This window comes from Leptonotus elevatus, chromosome 11, assembly GCF_054856555.1.
Source record: "Leptonotus elevatus isolate MCC_2025b chromosome 11, RoL_Lele_1.0, whole genome shotgun sequence".
NCBI classification, from domain to species: domain Eukaryota; kingdom Metazoa; phylum Chordata; class Actinopteri; order Syngnathiformes; family Syngnathidae; genus Leptonotus; species Leptonotus elevatus.
In genome coordinates, this window is record NC_141249.1 from 11,700,840 (window position 1) to 11,716,201 (window position 15,362).

General features: G+C 39.2%; 1 protein-coding gene across 3 annotated transcripts in view; it reads right to left on the reverse strand.

Annotated features, from left to right (window-relative positions):
- The window catches only part of pex5la (peroxisomal biogenesis factor 5-like a), an 82,290-nt gene extending 78,814 nt beyond the window's left edge, over window positions 1-3,476 (reverse strand). For all 3 annotated transcript variants that reach the window (XM_086090048.1, XM_086090047.1, XM_086090046.1), the window contains exon 1: window positions 3,032-3,476. In XM_086090048.1, coding sequence (XP_085946174.1) covers window positions 3,032-3,052 — 21 coding nt within the window. In that variant the 5' untranslated portion in view covers window positions 3,053-3,476. The remainder of the gene's footprint in view (window positions 1-3,031) is intronic.
- Between the last annotated feature and the right edge of the window lie 11,886 nt (window positions 3,477-15,362).

Sequence of the window (15,362 nt, forward strand, 5' to 3'; positions counted from 1 at the left end):
TGAATGTGAGACCGGGAATAACGACACAGACCAGTGCCTAAATGAGTTTTGCTGTTGTACTTTCTTTGTAAAAGTTAGTAAAGGTATGTCTGGGATACTTTTACACCAGCGGAAGGATGCGAGAAACGGAAGACAGCAGTCTAGAATTGTTTTCCGATCAAGCTCTGCTCAGAGATCTATTGTTTGCCTGCCAAGTGGTCACGAGTCAAACCAGAATTTTGCATCGTTGGTGAAACCCGACTCAAGCCATGACATTCGATCCAACTGATATTGTGTTATCATGTGCGCAGTCACCGAGACACTGCTACCACAACTCCTCCTCCTCCTCCTCCTCAATTAGAAGGTCCGAAAACAAAATAAAATGACTTGGACTGGCTTCCTCACTGAACGCAATGAAACACTCAGACTGACAGTGACGGTAAGAAGGATTTCCATGACGGGAAGGAAATCTGATAGCTGTTGTGAAGAGTAACTGGCCTTATGCTGCACCGCTCTAAAAGGAACAGTGCAGTAACTTCATTATGCCACACAGGTCTCAATGAGCAATGACTAATGGCAAAAACCTCACTCAGTATAATACGGAAGATACATCCAAGTGATTTAAGAGGAGGTTTTACTTCAGCAGCATGTTTCTTATGGTGGTTGCTAATATTTAGCTTCTCTCTACTAGAGCCTCAATAACATGCCGGTTGCTTACTTAACACCGTTCTGACGATGTCAGTGACAACAGTCAGACCAGTAGAGTTCTTGACACATTTACTAAAATGATATTCAGAACTTGCACCATACTCAACCAAGTTCAGCACGGAAGAGTTATGCGTTCAACAAAAGTGCCAGTAAGCGGTTCACAATTAACACATATGTCTATGCGGCATCTTTTATACAAAAGATCCCACAAAAATTTTGCTTCACAGCCATAACAGAAGCTCCAACATTATAAGCCGCCACTGCTTTATTTGCACAGGTCCCAGCCCAGCAGGATACTGCCTCAGCTTTTACACAGACAGCCTCCTAAATCTGATTATTTGATGCGTAGTTTCAACGCCTGCTGTGATGTGTAAAATACTTTCCTGAGAATTCTAATATTAACTCCAAAGGTGAATGGAATGATTTCATCCCACAAATCAAGCTAGTAGACAATATTTCCTTGATCAACTGAGTTCATTGCAGGATGCTCAAATTTAATGAGTAATTTTCACTCAGAAATTCTACGTAAATTTTACAAGGAGAGTATTTCACCAGTTTATTTTTATTTTTTTTCAAAGGTACTCAAACATTGAGGAACTAACTCATGACCTTCAGCTTGGGAGACAGCCACTCTACCACCTGAGTCATGCCACTCTTGCTGTTTGCCACTTTACTGCATTGCTGGTATGTACAAAATGAGACCAAAAACTGGTCTTGGAGGTACAAGGATTCCGCCTGACACCGTCAATACTAACACACAGCAGGAGCGTCATGGCTCAACCTGAAGGTTGTGGGTTCGTTCCTTAACCCTTGAGTATTTTGTTTTTTATAAACTGGTCAAATATACTCCAAACTATCTTTTAAAATTCACTTCGAATTTCTGAGTGAGTTTTTTTAAAGTAAGTATTACCTTTTTTCTTTTTTACAGTGTCCAGATTTACACACAAAATTGGGTTATGCCATCGGAACAGAACTAAAAAGGAACTAATCCCCTTAAACAATTCTACAAAATTATTTAAATTACAGGAGATTTTTCTGTGATTGTTCGAAACTTCAATTTCCCTTCCACTTTACATAGCAAATAAGCTGAGACTGAACCAACAGCGCACTGTATTTAGCTGCTTCAAAGCGGGATTAATCAACAATCAATTCCACACAGTTACCATTATTCTTAATTATTATACTCATCCCTTCTACGCACAGGTTAGTCCAAGGAAACAATGTTTACAAAACTGAGTGCCTCAACTGTGCTTTCAAACATTCTGAGTTCACAAAAGATCCATCCCGTCAAATAGAGCAGCTGCTTTACATTCAAAGAATTTGCATTTTATCTTAATGGCATGGGACCAGAAACAGAGAAATATCAGAACACTGACATGCCATGATGAATTGAAACATCATATGGATATGCGCAACATTTGATTACACCCCATAATACACAAAACAGGCTTTTCATCTGGGCCGTAGCAAATAGCGCTGAGAAAATCAGACATGAGCTGTCGACCGCCTTTTCATGCATTTTCAATGAACACCGCATGCTTGAGTAATACGTCATGAAATATTCAAGTTTGGTTTTTAATGCTCTTGAATACTGACTCTGGAGTGTTTTATTACATAATGAGAGCGCAAAGTATCTTTTTCACGTTGCAAACTTGCATCGAAAATTCAGAATTTATCCTCAAAAGCTGGATTTTAAAACAAAACAAAAAATCTATAACATAAAGCCTGGTTAAATTTGTGCATTTTTTCCCCCTCTCAAGGAGAATGACCCAAGTTTACATATTCACTCTGCACTGGTGACGTAACACAAACTATTCCGCTGTCTGCAAATTGGTGTCCGATTGCGTGACGTCACGCGGGGAGCGTGCACGTTGGAAAAAGTGATTCCCTCTTGGCAGAGCTGTTTACATGTGACATGCACCTGCATGCTCCTTATGCCCCGTGTTTGTGTCCTCGATGTGCGTGTGTGTGTGAGAATGTGTGCATGCGTCACCTTTCCCAGGCCACCATAAGGTTAGCTCCAGAGTGGATTAAAAGCATAAACATGTACGGGGGCTCATCGTTTTACGACGGTCCCGGTGTAAACCGTTTCGAATTACGAACGGATCTGTTTATGACCCGTGTTTTTTTTTTTTTATTAGAAAATATTTACTGTAATTACGACGCTGTTGGTAGTTACGTCGAATTTCGATTTACGTACGTTTTCGGAACTTCGTCGTAAACCAAGGATCCCTTGACGAGATGTCATGTTTTCCCAACAGAAATTACACACGTCAGATTCCAAAATGGATATGAGCCAAACCATGATAATAACAACACGACCAGTGACAAAAGCGTCTCTTACCTGTAAATGCCCCTGGTACATATTGAGGCTTCGCGGATGTCTCCGTCAGCGACTGCTGGGACTTGTTCCAGACTTCTCGGTGCTCAAAGTCAAAGTCGAAGTGTTGACATTGAATGGCTGTTCAAGTTAGAAGATGAGGAGAGCGAGGATGGCAGCAAAACAGACCGCTCAGGTGCTCAATGTGACACTTGAAGAAGCAGCTGCTCCGCCCGGCCACTTGAAACTCGCCGGGTCGTCCCTCCCTCACTCCTCAGCCTTGACGGGACTAAAACAAGTCCTGCTCGCTCGCTCGCTCTCTCCCAACCCCTTCTTCATCATCATCATCATCATCCTCATCGTGTCTGGTCTGTGTGAGCGCTCTCCCGGGGTCGCTTGTCTTCTTATAGCGCACTACTCCTCGTCGTTTGGCCGCCGCGCTCCCTCCAAGGCAGCCCTCTAGCGGGTGCCTCCCTCCTTCCGTAATGACGTTCACAGCCCCAGCGGCTCTCTCACTTCATTAGTGGCGCCTTCCTTGGCGAGTTGTTCGTAAAGCGGAGAGATGAATCCGGGTTCCGGACAGTGTGAGCTTTTCTTGTTAAACCCCTGTATTTATGCTTCTTTATGGAATCCCATGTTCCGAAATCATGCTTCTTAGGTTCATTGAATCTTATATCACTCTCCAGTGGACCCCCGCATACTTGCGGTTCAGCAGCAGCAGATTTACCTGGATGCATTTTTTTTTAAAACGTTTTTTGTTTTTGGCGGGGGTAATCCCCGTTTTTCATGGGAAACTCATATCGGAGGTTTTGTCAGAGTTTCTTGAAAAATATTTTGGGTTTACCGCCCCCAAAAAAATCATCTAATTTTCCCAGTGCATTTCAATAAATGCCAATCATACATGGATTTTTAATATTTACGAGCCAGCACATATTTTGTCCATATGTTCTTGTTATAAGCTACATCTGGTTAGGAAGTGTGTGGTCCCCACGGACTTATTTATGAATGGACATTGGCAATCAATAGGCAGCCAGAGGGCAGCCATCGTATGTTGCCACTTTTACTAACGTTTTCTGTTATTTTGTTCCGTTGAAAACACTGTTATCGTTGCAAAAGGGGGAGACAGGGTTAGTTGTATCAAGGGTAAGTTGTCACAATGCAATTTTCTTCTCCACTGGTGGGCGCAATGAAAAAGTGGAATACTAGTTTTCTTCGTAAAAATGGTCAGGGGTTGTGTACTGTCTGAGAAAAGAATAGCACATTGTGAGCTGACATGAGTGCCAGTTATCTGTTTTGCACAATCCAAAGTAAAAATTTCCATCTTTATATATTTTGAAACAGGCGTAAATTCTAGCAGCAAATCATGTTAGAAGAGAGATTCAGGCATCTTGTCAAGCCTCAGTCACTGCTCTGTTTTAAGCTAACTTTAAACTAAGGCAAGTATTAGCCAACATGGTAGTTTGGGGCAATTCGTCTCAGTCATTTTGGGTTTTGTTGTCACATATGCAAAGAATGGGCCAATGAAAAAAGGAACCTCTGGCAACTCGGTTTACGTATGACAGATTTGTTCTTCAGATGATAGTCTGAAGAGTGAGGAAATGAGTTTGCCAGGTTTGGTTTCATTGTTTAGAAATGGATTTTCCAGTTGTTGGAACTACAGTATGCCCACGTCAGGACTGGTTTAAGATTCATGATGAACCATCCATCTATTAACTGAAATGCTTTATTTATTTATTTTTAATTCAATTTAATCTCGAATTTCCCATTTAAGGGAAGCAAAACAAACATTTGAGGCTCAGAGCTATGACCTCCATGTCAGCAGTTCATAAGGACTTAAATCTATTTCATAATATTTTATGTTGAAGTTTGCTCAATGACTATAATATATGGTAAATTTTCAAGATAAATGACAAACACTTTCTCTGGCTGTAAAAACAAACAAACATAAAACAAGGAGAACAAGGATAATTGTGTCCTTGTTTTATAAAAATTATAAAAATCCAGTGTGACATCGTAGCCCATATAGCGTGACAACTTACCCATTGGTGGGGCAACAAGTCACATGTTCACTCCCCCTATTTGATGGTTTATAACTCTATACAAATACAAAAAATATACCTAAGACGTTGGTCTTTCATCCGGTACACATTTTGTTTATATATGATGTACTGATTCCAAGAAATATATAAAAGTATAAAAAGTGATACAACTAGCCCCGGTCTCCCCTAATGCTTCACTGTTTGCATCAACTATTCAGAGTAGGCCTACATTTTTTTGTCCTGATGGTCTTTGCTTTCATTTCATTAATAATGGATCTGACAAAATGATGCAGATGAGATGAAATGTGATTAGATATACCTCATAAATAATTTTAAAAATCACATTCTTACTGATGAAATGTGCATGTAGCGCTTCTCCCAGACTATTGGTCCAACCATATGCCATGAACAGTGGCATTTTCTCTATAGAGACAGATATTAACGTATAAGCGCAGCGGAGAACGCAATGTATCCAAGTTAGGCGGACTTGCCAAGTGGACAACGTAAAATGGCTGCCGTGGCTTCACTTCTCCCCATCGTCAACTAAGCAGCGTGGTTAGTCCATTCATTTGATTTAGTTTAACTGACTAAATGAAGAGGAGAAAGAGCTTTTAGTGAGGTTTGCAACGTGAATTGTGAGTCACATTTCAATTACAGTGAACTATTCTGTTTTGACCAGCTGGTGTTTCATTAGGAAGCCTGTGAGTTGTTTCGTTATATCACCTCCTGACGCCACATGCACGGCTGCACGATGTTGCAAAGGAGAATCCTTGTAAAGAAGCTCATTATCGACATGTTGACGAATGTTTCTCATTTTAACATGAGGGAAATGCGGCTTGGCGGAGTCATGTCCAAGTGAATTAGTTGTACATAAGAACACCTATTCGGGCTCCATTTAATTACCTGAGACACTCGAAGAGGCACGAGAGGCATGATTCACGATAATTATGATAAATGCCTGATGATTAGGCATGACACTTGCTAAGAAGCATATTGGTAATATGGTTGATGAATTCATGACGCACCAGCACATCATTCCATTCATTTAGATGGCAGGTGGCAGTGGCCATTAGTGAAATTGATTTTCTGAGACAAATCTGAACACATATAATACAGAGTAAAAAATGATGATGGTTAGGGTCCAAAATAGACAGGGATGGCACATTTGGCACGGCCATTAATAAGCAAACATAGGCATGGCCATCTGACAAAGTGCGTGATTAAAAATTAAGATTTCAATTTTATACCATGTCTCATCTCCTAGTCAAAATGGGATATGATGTTTTTAAAATACCGTATGAGTGTGTGACGTGGCCTTCTCGAAAAGAATATGCATTTTTGTGATGCAATATGTAACACTGGTAAAATCTGTGTTGAGTACTTCCACATTTTCATTAAACACTTTGTTCATACTTTCATTATTTGCAAAAAAGTTGTGGGGGGGGTGTGTCAGTAAACATTCACTACGGACTACAATTTGATGGCTACTTGTCATAATGGGAGGGGGGTGGGGTGTGGTGCTGAGGAGCTGTGGTGCCACACAAATTCTTTAAGTAGGGTCTATAACTTTTTGTTTGTTTGTTTTTATCCTGTAATTGCTGCACCAAAAATAACAGTTCAGTAAGTACCTTGGTTTTAAGGTCATGGTTTGCTACAAATTTAAGTGCTGGAACAGATTTCATAAGGATGAATATAAAACATCCACAGCTTAAATCTTTTCATTTTAGGCAAGCGTAACATTTCAAAATTGCAATTTGTCTACTTTTCAAGAAATAAATGGTATAGACAAGTGAAATAATAACACTTTAAATGGTACACATTTTTGTGCTATAAAAAGCTACAAAAAAACAGAATTTGCTGCGCTTTTGTTTTCATGCTGCACTAATCAGCACATTCGCGCGATAACATTGTAAATGAGTGAACAAGTTGACATTCTTTCAAATGCATATTGCTCTAGCCTTGACATCTGCTTGCCAGAGGCTGGGAGTTAGTTTACGGGCTGGGCTCATTTGTGATGGAAAGTAAAAATGTACAGTTATTTTCATGCTAGTCATTAGCCATTAGGCCTTTAGCTAATTTGTTAGCATATGATTGCTAATTTTTTTTTGTATGCATTTGAAGTTTACTTAGATGTATTTCTTATATTGTTTTAAGGGGCGGTACAGTGTGGTAGTGGTTAGCTTGTCTGCCTCACAGTGGAGAAGTTCTGGGTTCAAATTCTGGATTCGGCCTTCCTGTGGCAAATTAGCATATTCTAATTAACCTTTCAAGGTTTTTCTCCCCCAACACTACAAAAACACGTTAGGTTAATTGTAGTCTCCAAGTTATAAATGATCCCAAAAAGGAGTAAATGACACGTGTGAAAGGTTGTTTGTCTGTATATGTGCATTTAAGTTTCTAGATCCACTGTTGGCCTAATGAGGACAAGCACTATAGAAAATGTTTATTATTGCACTGCACTGCACTGTATATTATGAGGAATTGTGGGGTTCCTCTGAGGTTTTACTTGTTTTCAAAATAGCTTGATTGCTGGATCAAATGCAGGCTGTACTGTATAAGGTCCATAGGCTGTATAGGATCCTTGCTTGTAAAAGACCTTGATGATCAAAGCACCTTGATGATCACACATAGCTATTGAGTGATTCTACACGAGAACCAGAATGGTGACTTTAAAAACAAATCATCCATCCACATTATTATCTTTTTTTCATCTTTGTTAACCCTTTTTTTCATCTCTTTGCTCAACCTCCACCATACGCACATGGAGTTCAACAAACCAAACACCTCATTTGATGTTTGAAGGATCATTAGCAAAGCGCAAACACGACCCAGAGTTTAGTTCGGGGGGGATGACAGAAACTATTAAACCAACAAGTGTGTGCTTCTTGCTCTTAAAGGCAAGGCAAGGGGCATATTTTCCCGTGTGCTTAAGTCTGCAAAGGTGCTCTGTTAACTACATTGTGGTTGCTAACTGTTCACTATGTCTTTTTTTATAGAGACGTGCTTTATCAATGGGTACTTGCCAGACCTACTCCACCTGTTAATACCAGCGCTATGACATCACAATCACTTGAACCATCAACCGTATAAAGTTGGAACGGTTGGAATCAGTCAAAAAATGTAGAAATGAAAGGAGAAAAACAAAAAGTATTTATTTTTGGCTTTTATTTTGAATTTTTTGGGGGAAAAGTGGTAGTGATAAGCAGAATAGTTTAAAGTTGGAACAATTTGAATCGGTGGGACAAAGTAGACATTAGAGGAGAAAAACAAACATAAAAAATCATAATATTGGCTTTTATTTTGAAATTATGAATACAAATTATGGGTAAATTTTCTTAAAAATAATAATACAGTCAACATACTGTCAAAATACAAATAAAAATACATTTTACAAAAAATCTTTAAAAAATAAAATAAAAATTGCAATGTCACAAATTACAGTGTTTTACTGGCAGCAGTGATCCAGTAAAATGCTCAAATTCGGCCCGATTCTCAGTATGTGTGTACCCCACTTGAGGAAGTCACCCACCAAAGTCCCCATGCAGGTTGCATTTTAGAGTGAATGTTTACATGATCTCACAATGTACTCCATATTTGATTGACAGCCAGGACTGACCTGACCTCACTTTACCCGTGAGACATGTGCTGAACACGCAGCTGAAGTACAGTATATGCATCTGAAAGCTGACTTGGCGAAAGGTTGACAGATAGTTTGAATGATTTAACACCAGGAGGACCTTTCAATGGAGTATCAGTGTCTGCGGGCATCCGACTCCATGTCAGAGTTTGATTAAAGCGTCTTGGTTAACAATGATGTACTTGCGCAGCATGAACTAATCTCAGACATGTTTTTCTTTTTCTTTTTTACCCACCAAGACTGAACATTATGAGCTTGTGCACTAAAACCACCAAAACACCGTAACTGAACCAAAAGGGAAATCTTCTAATTTTGGAGTAGATTGATCTGAGACTAAACTAAGAGAGTGATTCATCAAAACGACACGCAGACCATCAGTCAAGCTGCTGCTCGACATCGCTATAATTAAAACTGCCTGAAAGTAATGTCATCTAATACTGTACATTCTCTCTGCAATTTCATTTATGTTTTACATGTACATTGTCAGTGACTTAATAGCTGACCGGCTCCTCTATCAATCAGCACAGGGAGACGTGCATGTCCATTTCTTTTAATGGAAAATAGCAAAGAGCTTTCCAAAGCATCACACAATTTGCATTACAGTACTGAATAGGAAGTATACTTAACATTTTTTCCTGTATGCACCTTTGTCTCCCCAGTTTTGGAACTCTCCTGAACGCCACTATTCACCCTCCTTGACTAATATTAGATCCAAACTAAAAACTCGCCTATTTAAGATCACCTACACAGTACTGTATAACCACACTGCTTTTTTCTTGATATTTTATTAGTTTTTTAGTAGTGATGTCAAAGCGTTAATTGATTTATTAATCACACAAAATTATGGCATTAATCATGAATTAATGCAGATTAATGGCACTATTAAATTTGACCATAGATTAGCCTATAGCGTGACAACGGATGGCTACGTTTCAGGTAGCACAGGTTGTGTTTGAGCAATAAACATAATTTCATGCATTAAAGTAAAGCATTTAATGAATGTTTGCATATCACATTTAGAATATTTGTTCATGTCAAAATATCGGAGTTCTTTTTTTTTTAGATTATGCAAGTAATTAACTGATTAGAAAAAGAGGATGATGAGTGTGTGCAGTGGATCAAAAAATGTTGAAGACGTCCTCATAACATTAAATGTCAAAAGAATGAACACATAACCGGTGCTCTTCAGATTTGGCGGGAAAAAAATGTTGATAAAAATTATTATTATTATTAAATGGTATGTCATTATGGAATGAGGCATTTGTGTGACAAATTTTCACAAAAATAAATGAAAACACCCTATAGAGCCTGGACATAATTTTAATTTCTTTAATATAAATAATAATACTAACAGTACTACTACTACTACTACTAATAATAATAATAATAATAATAATAATATTTTTTAATTAAAAAATTATTTGATATAAAACTTTTTTTTAAGTAGTCAAAATAGTTACGTTGCCTGGTAACGAGTTTTATTATACTTTACGTTACTTTTTAAAGCAAGTAATGAGTAACTATAACTTTTGTAAAGTAACGTTCTCAACACTGGTCTTTCCCATTCTCAATTATGATTCAACAAAAGTGACAGACATTTCCATTGGAAGTACGATGGAACCTCAAGCTCTGAACTTAATTGGTTCCATGAGGCCATTTGTAACCTGAAACGTTCATATATCAAGTTCATGTTTTCCACTGAAATGAATGGAAATGCAATTAATCCGTTTTAGCCCCAAAATGAAGTTATACTTACCTTTGTAGTGATTATTACTCCCACAATCTGGACACTTCATCTTATCCAGCTCTACAATATACGTTTCCATAATATGTCCATTTGAATGAATTTGCACAAAAAACCCTTTGTCGCTAAATATGCATTGTCCACGCAGTGAAAGTGCACTTCTGCATGTAGACATCCCATTCTGGTGTTTTTGAATGCTCAGGTGAAAATTGCTTTTAATGTCCTGCTGTATATGTTGTGGCCATCACAATGATGGTTACATACGCCTGCTCATTAAGCCAGCCTCTCCCGTTCAGCTCTGATTCCTTGCAAGTGACATCCCATAATAGTGTCCAGATAATAGTCCCCACCCTGCCTCTTCACTGCTAATGTTGGCAATCACGAGGCCTAAATGTTTAATGTCCAGATGACATGTCCACAAAGGAAGCAGCCACTTGAAATATGTAGCATATCTACTTGTTCTGCCGTCTTCATTACTGCCGTCGTCTTTGCATGACACGGGATTCATAATTCATGTTTCTCAAATATTCCCTCAGATGTGTACAGAAATCCGGTTCATCTCCACTGCAAACACGCAATTATAACGCCGACTGAAATGCTCCAGATGAACCAAGCTTTCGTTAAAGTATTTGTGCACTTGGATTTCCACAACTGACGACGGTAAATCAAGGCTGCTTTGATTATTGCTACCTACTGATGAGTGCTGACAGGGTGTTTAGAATGCAAATGCAAGGCGAGCTGTGTGGCGGCCGACAAAGGTGATTGCATCCACGTGCTCGTCAGGCTGACCCTCCTGCTGCTCTCCTTTTATCTGTGCACTTTATTACATGTGGCAGGGTCAATTAGTGCACCAGCAGAGAAGATAAATATCAAATGATGTATTTTCAGTACGTAGGGTGATATCTTTGGCATTTGACATTTGGTCGATTTTTGTTTTGTTTTGTGATGTAATACAAAATTTGAGTATGAAGCGCACTTCAGTCTGATATGCCCCCCCCCCCCCTTTAATAACGTGAGCAAATATTAAGCAATATCAGTTTTGTAATGCCCTCACATGTGGGCAAACAAAATAAATAGACAAACAAACAAACAAGCAAATGAAAACTGAGACAACCCACAAAGATCGACTCCTTGCGTCACTCAGTAGGCCACACCCCTTAATTAAAGACACGTTCAAAACAAAAATACTGCAGTGATTCTCAAAGTGTGGTCAGAGCCGTATATAGAGACTTTGGCCAACTCAGTTTCGGCAGGGTAACAAGATGGCGTCCATATGTCATGTGACCAGCAGTTGCCCAATCACAGCGTAGACTGATTCTAAAGATTAAGTTCACTAAAAAGAACTGTCATGCCCATCACTAGTCTGCATGACTGTATTATACTGTACAGTATTGCCTCCTGGTGGCCAAAGCGGGTATTCTGGAAGGAGCAGTATACTGAGACTGCAGCATGAAATCACGATGCACAAAGTAGTTTACTGTTCTCTTTAATTATGTTATTATACTTTAAAGTAATTGCACACACATTGAATTTCTGTCTGCATCCTTTCAAATGAAAACGAGGGCGAGCCTGTTAATCAGATGGTCACTTAATGGACCAGCAGACCATTTGAATGCGTCTCACCCTTCACCCTTCTCAAGCGTTCCAACAGGATCTATTATGTCCATCATACCAATGAGTATGGAAAGCGATGAGTCATCTCCTCATTTGATCGCTCGCCGTGTTCCTCTCTCACTTGCTCATCATTTACTTGCCCACTTTGGCAGACGTAGGATCTCCATAACAAAGGCACAGGGAAATGCCTGTGAAAGCATCAGCACAGGTGGCGGGATATGTGGCCAGAGGGTGGTTAATTTTTGCATATGTTGATAATTACTTCTGTTTTACAATGATCCTAATTAGACATTCCGTTCGCCGCAGGGCTCCCACTTACCAAACTGTCTCTACAGGCGGTCCTTTGGGTGGGATGGGATGATGTAATTTCCAAACATCTGGAGAAATAATAATAATGCTGACACAAATGTACAAGTCACACTGACAGATGCGGACCACGCAATAATATGAGTAACAAAGCAAAGAACAGATTTGGATGATATTGGAAGAGCAAAAGTATTGCGCAGGAGAGTCAAAACATAGTTGTACTTGGTTTTGCAAACGTGTGTGCAGGCCTTCGCTGCAGGCCTAAACACAGACCTACATTTACAACCTCACTTCTGTTACTTGTTTCATGAAATTGTGTTAATTTCTTCGCAACAGTCTGTTCTCTACGTTTCAGAGCGTTTTTCTTGGTGACATTAACATGACTCTCTTCTAGATCTTTCTGATAGCAAAGAATTGTGTCGAACCTTTTACTGTTTAGTTTACATTGTATAAGATAGGGATGTTCGATACCGCTTTTTTTTCCGATTTTGAGTACTCAACTCTTGATTAGTCGATACTGATACCAAGTACCGATACCTCGAGTACTTTTGATACACATGATACCCCCACAATGACAGATAGTTTTAAAGAAAAACCTGTACAGTATATGCCAATATTTACCTTTAAATTTACATGAAATTAATGGCAATTTTCGACAATTTTTATTTATAATTTCTAGTTCCTGATTGTAAAACGGCTACAAAAGCGCGACCGATAGGCTACTGGTATTGGCCGCTGTCTCAAGTACGGATATCGGCCACATACAGATAATACACTCTAAAAAGAAAATTGTGGAACTAACTTAAGTTGAAAAAGAGAATTGTTAAAAAAAAACGCTTCAAATGGTAACACACGATTGTATTAAGTTAATCCAAAGTGAATATGTTAAATTTAATGAACGTTAAATTTAATTTGGATTAACTTAATTCAAACGTGTGTTACCATTTAAAGTGATTGTTTTAAGTTGGTCAACAATTCTCTTGTTAAACTTAAATTGGTTCCACAATTCTCTTTTTAGAGTGTATGGATACCGATACTTGGTATCGGTACTTGCCCATCCCTAGTATAAGATCAAGTGTGAAGCAATGGCAGCATTATCAATTTCTCTACTTGGCAGCAACAAGAAGAAAGCAAAATTCACTAAGGCCCAACCAGTTAGCAAGTTCAACTGTTTTCTCAAAATGAAACAGAAAGTTGAATAATTTTCCAGATTTCTAGATTTCTTATACTACACTGTATGTACATTAATATATTATTCGACTCCAGTTTGAGAGAGTCTTCTGTTTAAAAAGTTAATGGCAAGGGGGGGGGGGGTAAATAGATTGGAATGTCTGATGGTTATAGTGTAATATTTCGATAGGGCCTCTCAGGGAGAAGAAGATGGAAAAGGTGATGTCTGGGCTTGGGGTGCATTCAAGTGGATTTTTTCCTGACCTTATCTTATAGCGTGCAAGTCTTCAAGAGTGGATAGGAGAGTACCAATGATCATATCTCAGCCAGATTAGTCTTTCTTTGTGTGATGGATGAACCAATTCCAATGACAGTCAAAGGAAGTAGCATCATCCTCTGCTGGGACTTTTTCAGGAGGGATTTGATGTCAGCTTCCAATTTCGGCCCCTGTGTGATGGTAATTCCCAGGAGCTTGAAGGTCTTGACATTTGACACAGGACACTTGGAGAGTGTGAAGGGCAGAAAAGGATGTTTCCTGAGGCGGACCAGCGTGTTGGTTCCCCCCTCCCCCCAACCTCACCTGCTGCATCCTGCATGTCCGGAGGTTGAGATATGCTGAGATGGAGCAGCTTAGAGGAGAGGAGGCCCCCAGGATCCTCACATAGGTCCCACGCAGTTCCAAGATGAGATGCAGCCTCGTGTAAATAAGTGATACTGACATTCTTAGATTGACCCAGCATGAAAGAAAATGATTCGGCTCATGAGTGGTGAGTCATCATTGTGCTTTTCCTGCTGTGTAAATCGGGCTGAATTCCCGATGTGTGTGACACAGAGATGATGCGTACGATCATCTCTCGGTGCTGCTTTGCTGTCGCCGCTGACAGCCAATATCCCCTTTACGACCTCTCTACAAACAACAGCTCAGTGATATAATTAGCTGGATAGGCTTAGGCTGTCCCTCCGTTCCATCCATGTCCTGAAATTACTTGGGAATGAATGGGAATTTCATTGAAACTTCATCAAGCACCCTCACAGTACAAACATGGCCGTTCCTTTTTAAAGAAGACAATTCAGCTCCAAGATCAGGAGTCGCCTACTTTTACGATTACTAATACTCAAAAAATATCTATGATGATGATACGTATGATGGTATAGGACAAAAAAAAAGAAGAAAGCATTCATAATCCAATACACGGGAAAAGTGAGGGTACACTTTTTTTCTGTTTGGCAGAAATATACAAGCATCTGGCAGTAATTTGTTTGAGGATTATCTCAAATCAGATGCTCTCTTGATTCAATTTTGTCAGCGTAATAACTTAATTCCACTACTTTCCTGTGATGACTTGACAATATTTGGAAAATGATTGATTTAGGGCAGCGCGGTAGTGCATTTGCTGTCTTACTGAAGAAAAAACAACAACAACCCGATTGTGATCTGGGTTTGAATTTCAGCCACTCTGTGCTTGCGCAACATGTTGGATCATAGATTTCTATTAGGTGTGAATGGTTGTCTATCTGTATATGTCGACCCTCATATACTGAGCCCGTCTTGCCTGGATTTTCCACTACAAAAGGATACTCTCAGGAAAAAATGCAAAAAAAAGCACGCCGGAATAAACATATCAGGCGCACAGTGACCCACTAAGATCTAACAAAAATTTAGGCCAACGACAATACTCAGTATTTACTTCTCGGAATGTGGCCGTTTTCCACAGTAAGGAGACACACTTTATACATTTTTCTCAGAATAGAAATGCCAAAAGACAGCCATGAACTACTTTTATTAAGAAAAATATCACTCTATGACCTACTTCATTAAAACAGACATTAAAAACATAAATTAAA